This window comes from Cucurbita pepo, chromosome 19 (genome assembly GCF_057944985.1).
Source record: "Cucurbita pepo subsp. pepo isolate OVF chromosome 19, ASM5794498v1, whole genome shotgun sequence".
NCBI classification, from domain to species: domain Eukaryota; kingdom Viridiplantae; phylum Streptophyta; class Magnoliopsida; order Cucurbitales; family Cucurbitaceae; genus Cucurbita; species Cucurbita pepo.
The window spans coordinates 949,061-972,454 of NC_141816.1; the positions used below are offsets into that span (position 1 = coordinate 949,061).

At 34.1% G+C, this 23,394-nt stretch overlaps 1 protein-coding gene across 1 annotated transcript; it reads right to left on the reverse strand.

Annotated features, from left to right (window-relative positions):
* Positions 1-46: 46 nt before the first annotated feature.
* LOC111781222 (RIBOSOMAL RNA PROCESSING 5) lies at positions 47-22,268 on the reverse strand. Its single transcript, XM_023661698.2, has 41 exons — positions 22,108-22,268; positions 21,422-21,683; positions 20,874-21,079; positions 19,757-19,897; positions 19,485-19,658; positions 18,977-19,076; positions 18,295-18,413; positions 18,078-18,200; positions 17,762-17,833; positions 17,450-17,542; positions 14,016-14,129; positions 13,817-13,939; positions 12,799-12,984; positions 12,592-12,666; positions 11,779-11,915; positions 11,169-11,303; positions 10,575-10,720; positions 10,412-10,477; positions 9,624-9,730; positions 9,436-9,516; positions 9,275-9,349; positions 9,079-9,180; positions 7,897-8,053; positions 7,658-7,806; positions 7,385-7,468; positions 7,169-7,269; positions 6,774-6,927; positions 6,538-6,612; positions 6,269-6,425; positions 4,565-5,213; positions 3,990-4,050; positions 3,531-3,676; positions 3,267-3,450; positions 2,728-2,826; positions 2,010-2,353; positions 1,758-1,934; positions 1,545-1,641; positions 1,292-1,447; positions 927-1,157; positions 750-833; positions 47-551 (listed from the first exon to the last, which is right to left on the reverse strand). The coding sequence occupies exons 2-41, from the start codon at positions 21,597-21,599 to the stop codon at positions 444-446; spliced, it is 5,766 nt and encodes a 1,921-aa protein (XP_023517466.2). The 5' UTR covers positions 21,600-21,683; positions 22,108-22,268; the 3' UTR covers positions 47-443.
* Positions 22,269-23,394: the final 1,126 nt, after the last annotated feature.

Sequence of the window (23,394 nt, forward strand, 5' to 3'; positions counted from 1 at the left end):
CTGGTCATTTTTGTAATGTATTATAGAAAATGTAAGGAAAAAGATATGAAAATAACACTAATTCCATAAAAAGTTGAATAAACAAATTGCTATAGGGCTTTCAGGCTTATAAATCATACCAATTTAGAATATATGAGACAATCTGATACAAAAAGAAACTGAATATGATACAAAATTGGAATGGGGAGAATACAGTCTTACTTGCTCTGATTACTAACACTAACAACTCTCTGGAAATTTAACTTATACAAACCCCTTCACTTCACAGCTAACAAAAATGTGGGGGTGGTCGAGTTCGTAGTTAAAAAACGACGCTAGTTAGCCCGTACAGTTCTTGGATGCTATGCTTTTGCAATTTACCTTCCGTGCAACTGGTGGAATTCATCATGCTTGAAGAGAACTGATTTACTTGATCAGTATCAACTCCAGATAGCTGTTACTCATTAGGCCAGTGTACTCTCGACGTATTCCAATGCCTTTTGCTTCACCGATTCGATTCGTTCTTCATCACCAACAGACTTTTCGTATTCCAAATACTTTTTAAATAAGAACTGCAAACCCAGAAGATTGTTAAGGTCGGGCAGAACGAAATATGGTTTAAATCCAACATTTTTAAAATATCCATCTTAGTTTTTATCTTTCAAATGATGATTTATTTTAGTCCTAAACATTAACAAATAACTACCGTTAATTTTATGGAATCAAGATGGAACACACTCCCAGAAAGGGGGAAGAAGGCATATACTAACCTTCATCTTCTTGGGAGCAAGAGATAAACTAATTGCCCTCTCGAACAGAGCACGAATCATGTCTGCATCACCGAGTCGAATTTCCTGGGAAAATTGGTACATAATGATGTAAGAAAATGGCCTTTCGTTTTGAGTATAAAAGCATCATATACTCTATTCAGTAAATATGATATTTACTTGATCAAGATAGACGCTCCACAAGTCTGTTCTCTTTGGATACTCTCGAAGAATTCCTTCAAACATCGACCGACCTCGATCTGCCACACCACACTTGAATTCAAGGATAGCTGTTTGTGAGATAAACTTAATGTGCTTACGCCGTGGAAGGCTTAGTAGGGCACGGTTTACGACTGATTGAACATCATCTTGTCCATTCTTTAATAAACTTTGCATCCGCTTCAACCAAACCTGAAAGTCACGGAAAAAAACACTAAGACCTCTATATTCTTCTCGTGGATCAGAAATTTGTACAATATCAGCTAAACCTGTCAGACATTGAATGCTGCCCATAAGATACTCATGGTAAAAAAATAGTCAAGTACCTTGCAGGAATGCTTGAACCTCTTGATCATTTTGTCGAGGAGCTCATCAGCCAACTTATGTTGCTCGGTCCTCTCATACATTCCCAGCAAAGCTAAATGAACCTTCTTAGGATCATTACACTGCAACGCTCGTTGAAAAATTTTAGCAACAGCATCCTGTAGAAAACATAAAATAAGATACCGAAGCTTTAGTTCCAGGGGCAACAACGACACGAAAACTTGGATATCAGTCAAATAAAAAAGTTTCTATTACCTCTGGAGGATTTCCATATTCACTTTCAAGATTAAAGTAAGCCAACCACACATTGAGCTTCTCGTTCTCTTCCCGAATATTGATTGTCCTCAAAGCCCTTCAAAATACAGAACAACAATCATTAATAATATCAAATGGATGACAATAACAACCACAAGAACCATAATCCTCCACAAAAAGAAACACAAAAGAATATAGTGAGTTCAGTAGTACCTCTCAGCTATTGAGCGGGCTTTCTCTACATCAGCCAAAGAGAGCATGAATGCCATATACTTTATCCAAACAAAACTGCTATTAGGAGAGCTTCTAACCAATTTTTCAAATTCATCAGGAGTAGTTGGCATATTGTTCTGCAATAATCTTTCCTCTGCATCCCTCACCTCCTTTTCCCTATAAAACGTCAAAATATAAGAAACAAGCCCAAATGAAGAACAAAAAAACTAATAACTATGAAAAATGTCTAACCTTTCTTCTTTGGCCTTTTTCTTCTCTCGTCTATCATTTTTCTCCTTAGAGACTGTACCACTGATCAGCTCTTTATTTTCGGACTGTAAGTTATCCATGTCAGTTGCGTCTATATCATCAAGAGTGACCTCAAGTGGAGGGACAAAAGCCCTTGATTCTGCTAGCCTAAGTGGTTGTTCAGGTTCAATATTGTCAAATTCATCATCCATATTCTCGAACTTGGTTAAATTGTCATCATCAGTAGCATCTTCATGAGTTTCTTCCAGGTTCGTACAAAGCTCATTGCCTTCTCCAATGTATGACCTCTTCATTCCCAGAGCAATTCGTTGTCTTTTTTCATCCACCTTGAGAAAAATAACAAATATTACAAATTATAATACACAATAATTAATGTATATAGCAATGAAGAATGAAAGATTCAGTTTTCAGAAGTACGAAAAACATTTACCAAAAAAACAAAAGACCTCAATTATGTGACCTCGAAGAGAATAAACTATGAAAACCCCACAACACATTAAATCAAAGGTTAAAAATAATAGAAAAAGTGTGTTGCTTCCAAGTATAAACGGTCTCATACTTAGACGGACACAAATACAATGAACAAAAATCCATTACACAACTCGTCTTAACAAGATAGTGTTAATACTAAGATACGAAACATATACGTATACTCAGAAAAGAAGATAAATGTCGTAGTTCCATTGTAGTCAATACATACCTTTAATACTTTTGCTCTCACCGTGTCCCCAGCATGGTAGCTAAATTCAAGGTTTTCAATAGGGTCGTCCGAAACTTCTGACACATGACACAACCCAACCTATAAAAGGAAAATAGTTAGGTCATAGTATACGCATTTATCTTGAGAATAATATACCCTTTCATTATTAAACGTGCAAATTTGTTCAAACTTCAAGATACAATCCAACACAGGTGGAGTACACCGCCTCACCACAAAGATCCTCATTTGATAACTAACACTGACACTTTTACATTCTAATAGCACAAGAAGCCGAACCTCAATAAACATTTATCAGTACCTAACCTATAAATAACTGCCAAGATTGACTTTTCAGCTGTTGAGATCATTGAAATTGATACATAGTGACCAAACTATTTGTGCAAATAGAAATATCTTTCGTCTTGGAAAAAAAAAAGCTCAAAGGAGAAATATACATATTTTAAACTACAAAGTACACCTCAGCATCTATTCAATGTTTAGTAACCTTAAATGAGTAAGCAGGTAAAGTAGATCCTCACCACATCCGTATTATCGATGATGATAAACAGACCAAATGACTCCACCCGCTTAATCCTTCCAGATACAATATCTCCAGCAGAAAAACTTTTTAAATCATGACTGTTTGCTTTCAATGCACCATTTGCAGTCACAGACTTCAGGGTAACTTCCACTCGCTTGGATAAAGGCTCCAAGGATAATATTCTGCATTATGGTTTGTTATTTTTCTCTCAAAGACTAGAACCACATGAAGAACGAGTAACAATAGCTTAAACTTGTTTTACCTTCCACGAACAATTTTCCCGACGGGAAACTCCTTTTCAGGATCCTTAACATATCCATCGGATAGATTAGATAAGAGAATTTTTGCCTCCAAGCCTCGAGAGAGCAAAATGAAGCATCCTTTCGGAGATACATTTTTCACATAACCCTATCAAATAAATGCAGAGCAGTGGAGCTTAGGGAAGATAAAATCACTGTAACTTACAACTTGCCTTCCTTGTGATGTGTAGAAATAAAAGGAAACATTATTCAGGAGACTGCATATTTTTTGAGAAATCATTTTCTATAAAATAACCGACAAATACAAACTTGTAGGCAAGATGGCCAAACTTCCAGTCCAGCACTCCAACTAATAGTAATGTTTAAGAAGTGACAAACATATTTTTCAAATAAATTTTCATAGTGGATGTAGCAGTTAGCCACTAGCTTGATTGGTTTAGCATATTTAAGAAAATTAATACCTGAACCTCCATATGAGGACAAAGATCTTGTATCTTCTCCACTCGTCTGGAAGCAGTTTGTCTGGAAAAAGAACGTCTATTGCTGAGTAATATAATAATAACAGTTTGACAGAGAGAAAAAAAAAACAACTACATCTTATATAGTTTTAAAGCAACTAGGTAAATTCTAGAAATCATTTGGCATGCTTCCAGTTTTGATTTCAAACTACCTCATTATTTCATACAAGAAAATATCCAAAAATATGCCACGTGCTCAGTGAGGAACAATACTAAATACAATGACACAACAGAACAAAGCCAAAGGTGAAAAAAAGTTAAAACAAAAAGATATAGTTGACACTAGAAATGCTTAAAAAGAGTTAAACAAAAGGATACCGGAACGAAGTGCCATAAAATAAATGAATGTGTGAAGCACTGAATAAATCAAATAAATAGATACAAATGAACAGAGATGCTTTATCAGAAATCTGATCGAGATATGAGTTCATGCTGTATCTAATTCAAAGATAGGAATAGTATAATTATGTTGCCAAAACAATAAAGGATATCCAAATTGATAATCCAAAAGGACTTACTCATGGTTGCTGTGTTCTCCATTGTCCTGGCAAATGATGCCTGCCGAAGACCGCAGAGACAAATCAATGTGTACTGTACCTTTAACTGAGTGGTTAATTTCTATAACCTTGCACTTGACAAATTGTCCTTCATTATATCCAGACAACGGATCAGGCACCAACCTGTCTGTAAGTTCTGTATAATGAACCCTGCCAAACAAATTGGGACCAATTTGCACAAGCAGTCCACTAACACCAGGAAGTATTTTTGATATTCTTCCCCCAACAATGTCCCCTTCATTGAAACGACACAAGTCTTTCTTACTAGGAACGTCGGACTGCAAATTACTAATCTTCAAATTTTCTTGATCACTAATTCCAGTTGAGGTAGTAGATAAAGGATGCAAAACCAACCGTAAGATTTTTTTCTCTCCATTAATGTTAGATACGTATCCAGAAACAGCCCTTCCAACGTAGAAACGCTTGGAAAACTCTTGAAGCTCACTAGGCTCACAAGAACTATCAAGAATAAATAGTTGGGCACTTGTTTGCCGATTAACAGCTAACCAGGCCCATTCACCACTTACATTGCTTACATAAGCAGTGACTTGTTGTCCAATCGAAAAACCCAAATCATCATTTGTAATCTGACCATCCATAGCGCCAAAATCTGGTTTTATATTACACAAATTAGAAACTTCATTGTAAATTATACTCAAGTATGATAAGGTAAGTGCTGATAATAAATATACATTTTGAGACAACAAACAAATAAACAAAATTATTATGGAACCTGAAAGAAAATATTTAAGAAGAAAATCAATGCTCCTATAGTATTTATAAACATCAATTACAGATAACTAATTAATGCTTTTTCCAGAAATACTCATAGACTTCAATTAAATATGCTACACTATAAAACAATCATCTTAAACTTAGCTTGGCCCCACGCCAAGAGACGCTACAAAAAAGCACCTCCAATTGGTTCGACAAGGAAAGTTCATAAGATAAAAAATTTTACTTTGTTCAAGAAGCACAACAGAGTGATCAAACAGGGAATGAACATAGTTGCCCGTGTGAATGTTTAGGTCACAAAATAGACACTTATCAATCGGTTCAGAGTGACTTCAAGGAAAACCAATATCAAATTAAACAAACTAATGACTTGATGCCAAGACGCCCCCATGTCAACATTTAATACAGACCTTCCCAACAAAAAAGAAAAAAATAATGTTCTACTGACTCTATTTCTAAACTGGTGCCTATTATGCAACAAAGAAAGAATCACATAACAATTTGTTTATGTAGAGCACATATGATTCCTAGACAAAGATTCTAAATATCTTCAAATGTATATAGTCCTCCTGGTTCACAAATCAACGTTTAAACAACCTCATGACAAACTAGAAGGCCCTTTTATAATCTAGTTATTGGGCATTCCCCCTTTCATTAATGAACTTTGTTTCTCACCAATAAAATAAATAAATAAAGCACTCAAACACAGCAATAAAATGTCCAAATCTTGCTAAACAAGTATCCAACACAACCAGAAGATCTAGTAACCAAAAAAAAAAAAAACATCATCCAACCACAAGAAAGGCATCAATATCCAAAATTTAGGTTTCAAGTGATGAACTAGACTCCCTGCCCTCGAAATAGAGTTAAGAATAAATCTTTCCCAAAATTGTTTTATTAAAGAAATATTAAGAGATTTATTTGATTTACCTTTAAGAACTTCAGGTTTTACGGACAACTCCCACAGGTAGCCCTTCTTTTTGTTCGCTGAATGATTAGCTTCTGCAACAATCCTTGCAACTATGGTTTGCCCAATCCTAAAGTTACTGAAAGGAGTTTCTGTAGTTTCATCACGCTCGTTACTAACCTGTGCACATCACAGGTCAAGATTGTACAAAACAATAACCAAATAACATGAGATTGTGCATACAAAGTCAGAAATATCTTAATATGGTTGGATAATAAATTAGCAAACTTACCTCTGTTATATGAACTCGCCCACGTAATCCGACTCCAAATTTTAATCTCATTTCAAGGGGCTGGATATCAGTGATCTGGAAGCCATTGCATCAAATAAGAATTCTATTATATAAAATTTCCATCGTTGAAACAAATCTAAAACAAAAACTGTGATACGCATGCTTTACTCATAGGAATACTGAGAATTTTGTCCCAAAGGCTCAACCAAACATAAAGATTGGCGTGAAACCCCTACCTCAGCATGAACCAGAGATCCCACTTCACATGATGTGTTCTTTTTTGATCGTTTTGAACCAGGTGTAACAATGGGCTCACTAATTGACTTTAGAAGCAGTAGCAGCCTTCCAAATGTTGAAGGACATGGGAGAGCCACAACAGAGGCAGCAACCCTGCATTAATTTCATGCGAAAACCGCTTGTAAGATTATATAGATACAAGTGCAAGGCTAAAGACAGTCAAAAAGAGGAAGTCAAAATACCAGGTTACCTAGTATGGACTTTGTTAAGCAAATAATGAATATTTTAACTAACCCAGCAATAAAAACCCCAATAACTAGACAAAGGTAAAACCCAAGTACTAAGAAAAGGAGAACATGACTCCTAAGATAAGAAAAAAAAATACTATTTTCACCTTTGTCCGATTGCAAATTGCTTCTGAGGAAGCCTTTGGGTATTGTAGTCATATGTTGATGCATAACCAATAGTGTAGCCACACTCGGGCAGTGAAAGAACCTGTAATGAGGTAAATTAGAAATCAGAAGACGAGTAAAACAACATAAAAACATCATTCCGTCCATAAAATAAATTAAGAGGAAAATAAAATTAAACAATAACATCAAAAACTTGCCAGATAGTTCTCTTTCACAGCTTCCACCACAGTGTGCACTGTCTGATTAATCTCCAACTCCTTCCATGCTTCTGCCTTTCGTTTCTGTTACCAAAGAATGTGCTTATGTATATATAACAGAAAAAATATATATATAAATTGGAACGGCTCAAGAACAGCAAATAAATAAAGATCAAAATCAAACAAGCCATGTCAGGCTTCAGATCTCTCGACAGAAGCAATATAGAAGGGCAAAAAATATATGTTTGAATGGAACTGAATATTGTGCTTCACCTTCCTAGTAGTTGACCTGCTAGAACTTTTTCCCTTGCATTTATCAACTAATTCAGGTTTCAAGGATAAATCAACAAGCCGATCAGTTTTGGAAACATCAAGAACTCCAGCCTGAATAGTGGAACCAGCTTCCACTATTAGCCCACTCACTGCACAGATTATACAAGTACATAAAAATAATTTCTAGCAGTTGTCTATGAAAATCAGCCAGATAATAAAAATGATGCAATAGAACATACATCCATGGAGTGCAATAAAACCAAAAACATCATGATACTTCTCAAAGCTGACAATAACTCCAATATCCTTGACCTCCTGAACTTTTCCCTCAACCACACTACCAATTCCAAATTCTTCTGCCCAGTTTGATTCATCCGATGATTGAAGCTTTGCAATCTACATAAAACCAAGTGAATTAAAATCATTCAAAACTATAGGCAATCTACCTGATATTGGTAGTACAGTACACAAATAGAGAAGATGTGGTTTGAAGGCCTTGAAATATAATTGAGCTTTCATTGAAAGTAAATAACAGAACATGAGAGTACAAAAATAAAGCTCAAACAAAAGGAGCTAGCATAAGGGTATACCTAAAAGGAGAGTACAAAATGACTTAACCACCAAAGTCCATTAAAATACTTGGAACCTAACAAGGGACAAAACATCAAAAGAAGTCCTCTCAAACCTTCTAAAGATGCTACTAGTTCTCACTCAAAGACCCCATGAAACTGCACACACATCTACCCACCACAAAATATATATATATATCCCTTCTTACGTAAGGTAAATGAAGAAGTAACTCCTCAATCATGGAGGATCAACACCTTGGCCAGACTAAGCGAAAACTAAACATGCCTCAAAGAAACAACTTCAAACCATGTAACTTGTTCACTATAAGACAAGTTAGAAGAAAGCAAAAACTTAAGAACAATGTTGCAGGTTGAGCATCTAAAAGGACAACTAAGCCAAAAGAAAACCAGTCAAGTATTAAGCTCAAAAAGAATCTGGAAGTTCTTTACACCCACTACAAAATAAGAAATCATAGCCACAGAGTAATTTCCACCATCATTTCTATAAATTGAATCGTTCTACATCAATCTGAAGGAAAATAATCTTTTTTAAGAATACACTGGAAACATTGAAGAACCGTCAAGAATATCAAGAAATATCGGCAAAAACAAACGTGCATAACAAGCACGACACCTTTGTAGATAGTTTTGACTTATTACTAACCCATTTAACCCATTTAAATTTCAATCACTTTTCTAGGAATGTCTGAGCATCAACATTTCAATATTTTGGAGCGTTCAACTTTTCCATGATTAATAACAACTTCCTCCTATCGCAATTGATAATAATAGTTTGCCAAGAACATGAAACACAGTTGTAACACCTAGCCCCCCACCTCCACACACACGTACCTTCTCTTCTGTTGAAAAGTATTCCTGTATAAAGGAAGCATCTGTTGAAAAGCAAGCCGACTGCTTCAAAGAAAGTGTAATTCTACCTGTTTCACCACTGACCTGAAATATCAAAAAGGAAATACATTTCGCATTATAACCAAATATCTTTCTATTCAACGAGTGTGCATACTCAATCTAAAACTAGGTCACTGACATCAACTACATTACTCCGAACAGATTGCCCAATGTAAAATGCTTCATGCAGGTTCAGTTTTTGATCTTCTGAAGCCTGAAACATAAGAATGTGTGGGTTAAATTTTGGAATTAATACAATTTGAATAATACTAGAAAAAGAATCTGTATCCAGATTTTTACCTTATTTCGTGGAGAAAAGCCAGTTACACGTCCTAGAAAACGAACAAAACAACCTGTTTCTATTATGTTACAAATGAATCCCTGGTTGAGAAAACAGACTGATAGAATCAGTTGAAGTTCAGAGAAAGAGCAATCACATTGAAACTAAGCTGATGGTTGCTCCATGCTTGCATGTATTAACTACTTACATGGATAACAGAATATTGATTTACTTGACTTGGGTCAGTTGGAAGCTGATGAGCCAAATTGATCAGAGATTGTTTTGCAGAGAGAACTAAACTTTCGTTCTCAATATCTGAAAATAGTGGGAGAAGAATTACCAAAGCATAAATTCCAAATCATGATTTAATTTAAACATAAAAAGCAATCATTGAAAGAAAAGTTAAGTGTAATTGTATTGAAAGGAAAACAAAAAATGATACAGTGCGGATAAAATTTTAAAAAGTTAAGAAATATTAATATACTCATATACCGGAGTAAGTAACATCCGCCTTCTCATAAAATAAAACAAATCAGAACCAACTAAAGAAAGCATTTCAAAATATCAGAAACAAATGCACTTAGTTCTTTTGTTTGAAATATAAGTACTTTACTGAAAGAATACTCTCAGAAGTGTTTAAGAAGCACAAACATGGACACGTTTTTGACACATTTGAAATATGAGTACATCAATTCCTAAAACAGCAGAAAGGATCACTGGGGCATAATAGTTCTTCTCTTTGAAATATGAGTACATATTTTGACACATTTCAAATATTTAAAACTTCGAGTTAGGTTTAATATCTAAAAATTAAATCTTAAGCCATTGATTACGAGGAAATAAATTGTTATACTCGCATATTATTTTTCTTGTAACAAATTTACAAATATGAAAACCAGTTTCGCCACCCATTACAATTTTCCTAATTTTATAGCATATAAGTGAGAGGGAACTTTACACTTGAAATTGCAAAAGAGCGTGATACAATAAAATTACCTAGTACAAGGAGTTGATCAAATTGATATCCAGGCTTCAACACAGACTTCATCAAAGCAGCATGCCCTGCAAGGAAGCATCATTGGTTAGGAAATTAAACAAAACATAACATCCAAAAAAAAAAAAATATACACATTCATGCATGTTAAAGATAATTATATACCCTGATGATCTGACAAATGCTCAACGGATATCCTTCCCCTTGAGTAACTGGATCTATTAATATACAATGTTACATGGGTCTCAGTTATTTCATCCACCACACCCGAAACAATACAGCCCAACTCAACCTTTGCATCTTCAGGAACCCTGTAATTGAGTTATCCAATGATAATGACAAGGGATAGAATTTTTATTGCATGTAAGAAAAAAATCTGCATATATTTATTCTATTGAAGAAATCATAGCAATAGTAAATTTTGTATTTGTAGGATGGCTAACAACTGGTGTCAATCTATTTTTATTTTTCCAATTTCCCATTCACAAGAAGTCTGGTTTTTTCTTTTCATCTCAACGGATATTATGCTAACCTACTTTTATTTTTTGGTAAGAAACAAGAAACTTTATATAAACCAGCATTCCAATTAGAGGACGTCAACATCACATGACCACTTGCACTTATTTGTTTATTTACCTACTTCAGTTATTCCAAATTTTCAGAGGCATATTCATTAAGCTCTGTATCCAATAGTTCCATATCATTACAAAACTAAGGCTAATAAGAGGTAAACTGAATAAGAGGTAAACTGAATCAAACCTTGCAGGTTTCATTACAAAACTAAGGCTAATACGTTTGGAGGAAGGAGTAGAGCTTGTGATTCTGCATTTGATGACTTGCCCGATATGATATGTTGAACTTGGATCAGAACCAGGTTCTATTCCGAGTTCAAATCTGAATAAGAATGAAAAAATTTAGATGTACAATAATGAGAGAACAATACATAGAAGCGGAAAAACAACTGTACACATGAATTTGCTACACGAGAATGTACAGAAGGCTAAAAGAATCAGCAATTTCCATTCCTCATTATTAATCCAAGCAGATGCATTATAATTTCAGCTGCTACAGTAAAAAGAAAACAACATAATTTAAATAGCTAGGGTTCCCATGAGTCAGTTGAGACAAAATAAATAAAGGATAAGGGAGTAACTTAATTTTTATATTGTAAGTTAGCAAATGAAAATTGGGAACAGAGAAGCAGCATCAAATATATTTGTAAGATATGTAATGCCTCATGCATAGTAAACGATGGAATATGGTATTTGTTACTGCAATAAGCGTATCTCAAGAACAAGCAAATTATAGTTAGGTCAATCACAGAATGGTATCGAGTTCAAAAGCTATTTGGATTCAGTAGCCAACTTGCCTAGGAGCGAAACCTTGAACACCATTGTAAAACTTGACAAAGCAACCATGTTTTTCAATCTTCGTTATCCAGCCATGAGTCACTAATCCTGCAGTAGCATCAGCATATGAACTAAGAACCTCCAACTTTGACTTTACCTGTAAAATGGTATGCATATATCAGAATAACCAAATAGATAGGGTAAGAACCTATCTTCAAAGTAGTTTGAACTAAAATGAGTTGAACATAATAGTTAAAGCTTAATGTGATAGCGCAGACTGCAGAGTACCATAAGAAATAGAATACAAGGTCTAAGATTTTGTGATAAAAAAGTATGAAGGATAATTGCAGGATGTGCATGTTTACAAAATGGAATCTCATAATTTCTCTTGAATTGATAAAACTAAAACTGTCAAAATGAAGAAGTTTACCTAGTTTTCTTTTTCACATATTTATTGGATGGAAAAGATAAACTGAGAACAAAAGTATAATTTGAACTTCACGATGATCAAAACCGTGAGGAAAAAAAAAGAGTGAGAGGCGATAAGTCCCTTTAAACATGTACATTGACGAAGCCTACAGGTGCGAGCTCCACAAGAAAAAAAAAATTAAAAAAAAAAATCCTTCTTCAATATAAAAGACAAGAATCAAATGTCATTGAATATATTGTTGACTGACAAAAAAAAGTTTTTTCTAATTAATACCCTAAACTAATCTAAAAAAAACTAATACAGTAAACTACTCTGCAATTGAGTAAATCAATAGAAGTTAATTAACCAGCTACATATAAACACAGGTAAAATAAATATAATATTAGGGCTAAAAGGAACATACAAGTGCCTTCTTGTGTGTAACAGTTATTCTCTTTGACTTGCAACCGAGCACACGGAAAATTAATTCAGCTCCAACCTACATATTGTGATGCCAACAGTTAGAAGTTTCAAGAAATATTTCATACGAAACCGAAAAAATGAACTAATTGCATCGAAACAAAAGGCTAGAGTATATTATTTATTGAATGGAACAGTTAAAAATAATGACCTTGAATTTTTTTCTAGGTTTGGAAATTTCAAATTCAGACATATGACTGAGAGGACACAGAGCCTTTAGACCACCAGGAAATTGCACGATAGCCCCAAAATTATCAACAACTATAACTTTAGCGCGTATCAACGTCCCAGGCTTCACATCTGAGTAGGAAAACACTGGACCTTCAAAGGCACTGGCCTGTCAAAAAAATCATAGCATATTATATTATTAAATAAGCGCATATCAAATGGGAGCATCAATTTATGAATGTAACCAACTGTAATATAAACGGAGAAAAGGTATAAAGCAAAACCTCGAATAAAAATTAATTACTCATAAAACAAAAAAACAAATGCCATAACTAACTACTCAAATAACACAAAGGTATAAAGCAAAACCTTGAATAATTTTTAAAAGATAAGGCAAAACCTTGAAAAAAGTTATACCAACTATAATATCCTTTGATCATAAAAATATATCAGCAAGGAATCTTGTTGAAGTTCAAGTTGATGGATATAAAGCTTCTAGGATTAAATGATCTTGGTTTGTTTTTGTTGGATTGAAGTCCCTTTCTGTAGCTTTTATAGGATGTTTTTTGTTGGGCTTGTTTTTTATATGCCCTTGTTTTTCCTTTCATCTTTTGAAATCAAAATTCTTTGGAGCACTTATTCAAGATAAAATGTCTTAAGAATCATAACTTGAATAAGTGCTCCAATGAATTTTCTTTAAAACAAGAAAAAAAAGACATTATTTGGAATATGGTCAAGTAGTTTACTTATATTTGAACTGACCAAGTTTGTATTGACTAATATGTGTTTCAGAGTCGGACCTTAGACTTCTTTCCATGTTTCACCTAGACCATGTTTAACTGATTTTAAAAGCAGCTACAGCTTAACTGATTTTATTCCCTAGACCATGTTTCACCTCCTCATTCTCTTGCACCAATTTCCAATGTAAGGTTACAACCTAGTGCTTTATTAATATCATATTAATGATGTTTGATTTTCATAAAGTTAATCAGGGACGACACCTTCAAAGTCCCAATGGCAAGTCCTTCCAAATGTCTGAAGCCAAGAATACGAACACGAACATGACTCCCCTCTTTAAACTTCTTTCCAGTCTTTTTCACAGCATCTTCAGCCATATCAGATACCTACAGAAAATATGAACTAATTAACTAAAGAAGTCATTAATAGTATTACACGCCAATAGAAACTAAAGAAACTTACACTAACAAATGTTGGTGTTGACTCCGGAGAAGAGGTTACTTCAAGAAGCAGGCCCGATCCCCTATCGACCCTAACGACTTTTGCAGAATCATATATATCACCAATTCTCACATGCTACATTGAAAATAAGAGAGAATAAATTCACAAATTTCAGTAGTAACAAACTGTAAATGTATTTGGCCAAAAAGACTGCCTCCGGAGAATATGGTCTGTTTTGCATGGTTACGAACGACCTGATCTGGGAGTATACACAGAGAAGTGCACAAGGAGAGTAGAGAAATTTACAAGACAGAATGATGCTATTTGTTTGAATCATGTTACTTATTTTCCCTTCTTTTTGGAAATTTCATACATCAATACAATTTATTTCTGATTAATAAATAAAATAAAATAAACTTAATTCACTGAACAATCACATGTAAAGGAACAAAATCAGAATCAATTTAATTCTGAGAACCACTGCCATTAACAAAAGTAATGGCAATATGAACTTGTCAACTAACTCAATAATCTCCAGTGTCTGCCTCCATGTTTCTGCAATCTGGACCACTCGGTGAAAACTAAATCAAAGATACTATTTTCAGAGTTTCTGATATACAACAGTTCTGAACAAAAGAAGGAGAACAACCTAAAAGGCCTTAGAAATGAGGGGCCGTAAGCTAAAAAGGAGGAACCAAATGTACACATTAGAAAATTCTTTAGTACAAGACATACTAATGTAGATAACTATTAAGATTAATTAGAACACTTAGATGCCAGTCTGTTGAAAGTTTTGGGATTTTCTTTTGGGAGCAAAAAGAAAAAAAAAAATTGTTGGGTGGAAAAGTGAATGAAAAGAGGGTTACAATGGAGGACCGAAATATGTCACTAATTGAAGAGAAGTTCGAAGAATTTTTCCACTAGACTTGAATATCAAAAGAAGAATACTTACAAAAAGTTACTAGAGTATAACATCGAGAAATGGGGGCAAATTGACAGAGAATGGACTGTGAAATTCTTTACAAGAATAGAAGATGAAAAAACCCCTATGGTGAGAGAGAGGCAAGGAAAAAAATTAATGAAGGATCCAAACTATCATTGACAAAAGAGATGAAAGAATACGGGAATCCAAACAACAAACAAAAAACCTACAAAAGGAAGTCCAGCCAAAACGGGACTCTAATCAAGTAAAATGAGACCAAACAATAATTACCAAGAAAATCGTTACCGGTGCCCAAAAAGAAATATAGAACTTAATGAGGGACATCACAACGACCCCTCTCCACTCCTATAAAAGTCTAATTGTACCTTTTTACCCACAACATCACACAAACCCCAACTTACCATAAAAATACTTTCCTTCTCATGTAACGACAAACGATAATTAAAAAAAGGCACCCAAAGAGAAATGTAGAACCCAACGAGGGGCTAGACATCACAAGGGTCCCTCTCCACTCCTATTAAAGTCTAATTGTTCCTTTTTACCCACAACAACACAAACCCCAGCTTACCACAAAATCTTTTCCTTCTCACGAAATGAGAAAAGGAGAAGGAACTCCTCAAGCATCTCCCTAAACTAGATGTCATGCAACCTAAAAGTTAAACACGTCCTAATAGTAACTCCAAACAGACCGAGTGAAATCACAACCCCAGAAGATGTGGTCCAAGCCTTCTTATTCCACAAAGAATGCAACAAAACAACCCTATCAAAGAGGACAACTTCCTAAAAAATCAATCTGTGGTATACGATCTTAAGTGGATAGTCCGCCAAGCAAAAGATTTAACCTTCTTTATAATTTTATCCTTCCACGTAGATGAGAAGACCAACCCACTAAAGGGAGAAGGGTTGAACAAACAACAAAAGGGAAAACTACAAGAAATCCCCCAGTACAGTTGGGGCTCTAGGCCCCAAAAGCGAATATCCCTTCATCCCGATCTAATCTCAAACTCTCCAATGAATGATAAACAAGCCATGACATCTTTCGTTTCCCTACCAAACCACGAGTAGTGGAAACCAATCAGTAAAGAATGAGAGCTCCCAGAAAAATAAAGATATGAGCCACAAAGTGATTTCCCATGTAGGCAAGTGGAGAAACGTAATGCAAAGGATTCTATTCCCCACCCACTTGGCTTCCCAAACTACGTTTCCTTCCCACCACCCACAGAACAATGGACCAAGTGAGGAAAAGAAAAGAGCTCATTCGATATCTCTTACCACAAATTTCTATAAGTGCCTTTGACCCTACCTGTCATCCAAACAGTAGGTCGAGGACCGTATCTGCTCACTATAATCCTAAACCAAAGGGTAATAGACTCAAGAGGAAACTGCCGAAGCCGTTTAGCCAAAAGGTCTTTATTACTAGCTTTAAATTCCCTAATTCTAACACCCCAAGGTTCACCGCCTTCCCCACCCACCTCCAACTTACTAGATGTGCACCTCTCCCCACACTAACTTCCTTCCATGAAAAAACTCTCATATGCTTCTCACAACTCCAAAGCACATAACAAGGAGCTCTAAAGAGGCAAATAGTAAACAGGGATTCCACTCAAAACCGAGCAAACATGGACAAAAAATTTATAAGAAACTATTATATCTAGAGTATATAAAGGCAACAGTAGTACAAAATCTAAAGTGGAATCTGAAATCTTGAGGTTTTATCCAGAGTTGAAGCAATTCCCTCAAGGCTTTAGATTGGGAGCCCATCAAATCTAATAATAAGGATCTGTTTGAGCATCCAATCGAGGAGAAGGAGATTTTACTGGAGGTTGAGAGTGTCATGAGTGATAAATCAATCGTTCTTGAAGCATAAATCAGAAATTTCTAGGATGGAAGAAGCAAAAACTGTCTTGGGATAATGTAAATGATGTTTTTATTATTCTCTAATGCTTGCTTAAGTGAAAACTATATTCACTTATTCACATACAAGCTCTTAGCTAGAAGGTTAGCTAATAAAAGTGCAGTTGTGTACTGTCACACAGAATCAGGTCGCCTTATTCCAGGTTCATAAAAAAACAAACTTCTATTGAGGAAAGTGAAAAAAATATACAAATGGACCTGAAAAAGACCCGCACAAAACAAAAGGAGCCTCAACCAAAAAAGAAAAACTAATAGGAACATCGTTAGGGTTTTAAGGGTATATTAGTAATTGACTAGAGAAGTTGTCGTGGCAGTTTGTTAAAAATAAGCGGCGTAGAATGTTAACCTTTCTCCTTCCCATTCAAACAAATTACTAATATACCGTCAAAAAAAATTCAAATATGGAAAGATAAAAAAATAAAGGGAGGCAATCAACTGAGAGCTAAAGGAAAGTTAATGAAGAAACATATAAGCTCCTTAAGAATAAACACCCAATAAGAGGAGGCATTTGAACGTAACCAATAATTTAATATCAGTCAACTTCTAGCTCTAACTAATTCACTTGTTGATTCTTCAGACATTAAAACAGGTAACTTACTGGAGGTGCAGCCTTGTTCTGAACGAGATGAGGAATCAGGGTCAATCCCACAGCTCTAGTTGAAGGATCAATAAATAATATCCGAGCATTGACCTATATAAGAATATTAATGTAAAACAAAATTCGTTAAATAGAAATTGATTTTTGAAAAAATGGTAGATACACTGTGGTTACTTTTAACATAAGTACTGAATCTATAGCAACAAATTAGAGAAAATCCATGATAGGACACGAATTTGGCATCATAGTAAAGATTTGTGAAATAAAATGTAACAACAAATTAAATATTTAGCAAATAATTTCACGTGGCACCTTCATGTTCTGGTTGTAATGAGCTTTCCAATTTGAAGAATGAAAACTGTTTTGCAAATGAAACATATCGACCTGAAAAAAAAAAATGCATATAAAAAAAAGCAATAAATAAATGGTGGACATTTGAATAAATGAAGAAGAATAGTATTTTTTTTTTTTAAGTTCAAAATAGGGGTGAGGTATTGAACATTGGGAAGACATAGGTGCCTTAACCACTAAGCTGTACTCGAGTGGCAAGAAGAATAATGGTTGTATTAAGATCATAAATGTATTGATATGTTGCAACAAGCAATAAGGTAAATAGATAATAACTCACAGTTCCATTAAAATAAGTCAGAAAGGATAGCAATAACCCATTTTCAAGGGTCGATTGTACACGTGCGCTAACCATCATGCCAGGGATGAGAAGGTCAATTGAAATACCTTTTAGATCCTTCGCCTGTAATATTTATGAATTATAACAATTACAATGATGAAGGGAACTTGCAGACAGAAAAGAAAAAATGAAGAAGGCATATACACATGGATATTACCACACTGCTGGACACAGTATCTTGATCAGAACTCAAATAAACTACTTTACGAGTTTTGTCAATGCTTCTAACAACACACTGAAGAATTTGACCAACATGCAATTCATTCCCAGGTTGATCTGCAAAAACCCAAGATTTGTTCAAGAAGCAAACACAATCACAAATTGTAAAAGGCATTGTGCTGGTTATAATTAAGAACACATATACTAATGTAATATTGAAAATTAAAACATAAAATATGTTAAATAAAATTAAACCTTTAGTTTGGAGAAAGTTAGAATTCATTACCATGGTTGGATAAAAACTTTGAAACTATGAATTATTTACGAGTATTTAACATACCATAGGGACTATTTATGAGGTATTATCTTTTTTTATGAGAAAAAGTGGACCTACATTTTGTTTAGGAGACGAAATTACAAAACAGGTGGGAAGAATGAAGAAATAGAGGAAAAGCATCAACAAAACAAAGAGAACCTAGACGATGGAGACTAGTAGGAACTAACTACATTGTAAACATTCAAAATCATGAAAACATGTGCTAGAGATATGTTAGCACCCATATATACAATGTGAACATAATTAAGAAATATTTTCCATACAAGAATGGGATATTAGTATTACTATCATCATGAAGAGATCACTATTGTGTCATCATCTTAACAACACAAGGACTTTTTACCAGAGAGTTTGGTTTTTGGCAAAAACCCGGTGAAGGAAGTCAAACCAAAATGAAGAATGTAGCCATGATCTTCAATGCTTTTCACATATGATGTCAGAACCTGAAAGAGTAGTCATATATAGATACTTATTAGACAATTGCATAATTTGATATTATCAATGGATTCACAGGACAGAAACCAAGATGAGTACATCTCAGGTTTCTTATTAAAAAAGTTAATAATAAAAAAAGAAACCAAGATTAGAAAGGGAACAAGAACGTTGAGATCTTACTCAACAAGGAACATGTTGAAGTTTAGACAATAATTGATTTTTGAAGTCTATATCACAACGTCCATAATTTTCTAAAGGGGTTAAAAATACATAACACATTGCATGAACCGATACTGCTAAAAAAAAATTAGTACTTTTTTTAGATAAGAAAAACCAAGAATATGAATAATACTAAAGACATTGATTGAAACAAAGCAAGAAAAAGGACCATAACTAATGAATTGAAATTCATTTACCATTCCTTCTTGAAGAAGGTCCAATGAGAAGTCTTTGTACAATATAGATAAACGTAATGAAAGCCAGATCTTTCTCTTCCCTGATTCTTTCTTGTCATCATCTACTTGCAGCACAACACATGGAACCAGTTGCCCAACATGGAACATGACAGGAAGTAAACTATGCTCTGGATCCTAGTAAGAAAAAAATATGAATGGCTGAGGATTCAGTCCAACACCAACAGTAACAGTTTGATTGCAATGTAACTCCTCGGGAAATGTGTAAATCCTACCTCCATTTCTTTTTCCAAAATTGGATCAAAAGCATCAGCAGCAGACACTAATCCACGTAAGCCCCCAGGTAGATTAATTACAAGATCCTTCTTATTTACTTCAGCAACAACTCCCCAAAATTTCATTCTTGGACTTATATTCTGAAAATAAATAATCGAGAATGAACATTTAACATGCGCCAATAGTCAGGAAAAGATAGGAGACGCCATATTCAAAAGAAATTTAGCAGGAGTAACTTAATTAATGAAAGTTTTCACAATAACAACAGAAGAATATCATAGGAAATGAGTTTGACCAACTTCTTTTTTTTAATGGAAACCTAAAAATTTCACTGGGGAAGAATGAAATTACATGGGAAACACACCTACAAAAGCCAAAGATACTCCAAAAAACTTATCCAAACAGCACAAATAAAAGAAAGAGAAACAAAATGAACCGTGAACAAATCTCCAAGATGAAACAAAAAACAGCAGCATTTTAAATAAAACTTTTCATTGAAAAATGGGCTTCCAGGGAGAAAATGAACGAATACAAAAAAGGCATAAAAAAGAATGGTCCAAAAAAGAAGCCAAACAAAAATTGACATAACAGAGGAAGACAGAGGCAGCTGAAAAGGTGGATAAACTGGAGCCTCATCTATATGCTTTTCAACATCTCCGCACATCCTTCCATGATGAAAGGCATTTCGAAAGTTTTTTTGACACAAATTCCAAAAAGAAATTTTCATCTAGAATTATGTCCAAAAAAATTCCTCGAGTCATAAGAACATCTCTACACCACCAGATGAGCCACCTATAAAGCTTATCGAGATCAAAATTAATATTCTCACCAATTAATTCCAAGACTAGCAATAGAATGAAAGATTTGCAAAATACTATTGAGGTTAATAAGACACTATCCTCTTCGAACAAAAGGAAATAGTATCAACCAGAAAATGCAAGTGAGCAAGAGTTGATAAAAATAATCAGTTAATTTATCCAGAAAAAATAAATAAGAATAATATAAATAATAGAAAAAAAAAATAGTCAGCTCACAATTATATCTAATAATAGTCTATTATCTAAAAAGGCTTCCCCCCTCCATTGATATAGCAAACTAAACTGTTACAGGACATACCTTCAAAGTTATCTTATTGGCATATTTAGGAAGGTTTCCCACTACACCACTGTTCAACAGAGAGTCCAAATCATCCTCATTTGAGGAATGCTTTCTTCTCATCTTTCCTCTTTTTGTTGTCATCTTCGGATAATCATTCTGAAACTCCTTATCTCCTTGAGGACGTTCTTTATCACGATTTTGTTGGCCTGAAGAACCTCTTCCGCCTGAAATTTGAAATAACTCAGTGAGAGTGAGACATTAGAAAGTAGCTAACACAATAACTGTTAAATTTAAGTGCCCCGATATGATTATGAAGCCATATATTTTATTTTCAGCGACTTCCTTCAAATTAGAATCATTGTTGAAGATAACCAAACCAAACCAAAACTACCATGCTATTCTTATCTGGAACATCAATCCCCTTTCATCTGAAGAGAATCTTGAAGCATTAACGAAAATTAACTTTCCAACTGATCATGTTTCCATTAGAACCCGAAAAAAAGAATAATAATAAACAGCCATATCCCATTACGAAACTTCTGGAAAATCGCAGAGTCCAAGCGCACCTCTAGGAAAGTCAGGAACATCATCTTCAATCTGCAACGACAAGGCTTCGGTTTTAGCTACATCACTCGTTTTTTTCTTCGACTTGAATGACATCTTGGAATGCTTGTTGAACTTGCCATCCACTGGTTTCTTGTTGAACTTTGCGCCATCCACTGGTTTTTTTGAAGGCGGCGCCATCTTCACAATGCAAATTCGGTAATAGTTGAAAGGGCTCTTATTTCCAATAAATTCAAAGTATCATTGGCGAATGTATTGGTTAATCTGAAGAAGAAAAAATTCAATTATGAAAAAAATACACGTTTTCTACATCCTAACTATAAGCTACAAATAGATTACTTCGACTGATTCTCTAATAAATAAACAAAAAAAAAAAAAAGGAGATTTTGGAAAATTCATGGCCACATATACAAGGAAACTTTCAACAGAGACCAAACATATATACAGATTATCAAAGCCTCAATTGAAAGAAATATGCAACAAATAACAATGCATTCAAAAGGTTCCAATTTGCAGCCAGATTATTTTCTCTTTTGTTTCCTTTCTTTCTTTCGTTGCTATCCGCGGCTCTTTTCTTTAAAAAACAAGAAAGAAAAATCAAAAAAAGCTCTTCCATTCTTTCAATAAACAAGTTCTAATCAGTGTTTATAAGTGAGAAGAAAGACATTAATGGAGATAGGAAGAATACCAGCTGAAAGAGAGTACAAAACCAGCACAAAGCCAAGGAGAGAGTCTGCGGCGGCGCTCAAACAGAGGGAGGCGGCCACACTGAGCTGCTAAAAAGGAGAGGAGGAGACGACGCGAAGGAAAAGAAGTCGGAGGCGTCGAGCAGCTGCGAGTGGGCGGAAAAAAAGGGTTTAAGAGAAGGGGTTTCCGCTTTCTTTTATTTTATGTGCTTTTTTTTTTTTTTTTTTTTTTTAATACTTCTTTCCATAATTATATTATTTTTAATTAATTTATATACCCCTAAATTTCACCCCAAAAAATCAATTTTTTTCTTAAATTTTTATTTATATTTCTGAATTTTACTAAGTGATTTATAAGTTAATATAATTATTTTCCCCAAAATATTAACAAACTATGAAAATAAATTTTACACGTAATTATATCGGAGTAGAGAAACATAGAAGAAGACGATGAAATTATGGGCGTTTATGAGTTGAGTTGAGTCGGTTTGAAATTTTTATACCCAATTTAATTGTTGGAGTTGTAAATTTTTTCATCTCAAACAGTCTTATTAAATAATGAATTCAATCAAACTCGTAAAAAAAAAATATATGGGTTCGGTTCATTCGTGTAATTCGGTCATCTATTTAAATTTTTGTTTTGAATAAGATTAAAAAATTAATTTATAAGACGTTTATTTATTTATTTGAAAAGGTAAATTAAGATTATGAAAAAATATAAGTTTCGAACATTTAAAAGCTTGTTTTTAGAAGTCACTTGACTAAAAAATTGAAAAATAATTATGAAATAAAATAAAATAAAAGGAAATATATGTATATGGAATTGAACCAACGAAATAAAAATGTATTCATTTATCAATAATTAATTTTGGTTGAATACAAATTAATTTAGAGTGCATAAATCAATTTAATTCTTGAATTATTCATTTCTTTAAACTCAACCCGATCTAAATAAGTTGATCGTCCAATGCAGCGTTGAGTTGGGGTAGATTGGTTTTTTCAAGTCACAAACTCTTTTGAACATCTCTATGAAAAATCACTCGTGTTTAATGAAATTTCACTACTATTAATCGATTCCAACGTATCACTCACTTTAAATTAATTAATTTATTTAAATAAACAAGGTGCCGAATCTATTTTTCAAAATAATAAATAAACAGTGAAATTCTATGGGGATAATTTTCACTCTTAAAAAGGCGAGGAGTAGGTAGACCATGTCGCAGAGGATGCAGGGGAATGTCAGAGCACATATGTGCCGAATCTAAATTCTCATCGTGAGCATAGATCAT

Bases quoted from the DNA above. Each gene is read 5' to 3' on its own strand.
- LOC111781222 (XM_023661698.2), bottom strand. From the start codon at position 21,599: ATGGCGCCGCCTTCAAAAAAACCAGTGGATGGCGCAAAGTTCAACAAG. The intron at 18,414-18,976 runs GTAAAAAGTCCT...GGGTTTTTGCAG, and splicing joins GCCAAAAACCAAACTCTCTG to ATCAACCTGGGAATGAATTG. The intron at 6,928-7,168 runs GTGAAAATAGTA...AAATTAATGCAG, and splicing joins CAATTTGCAATCGGACAAAG to GGTTGCTGCCTCTGTTGTGG.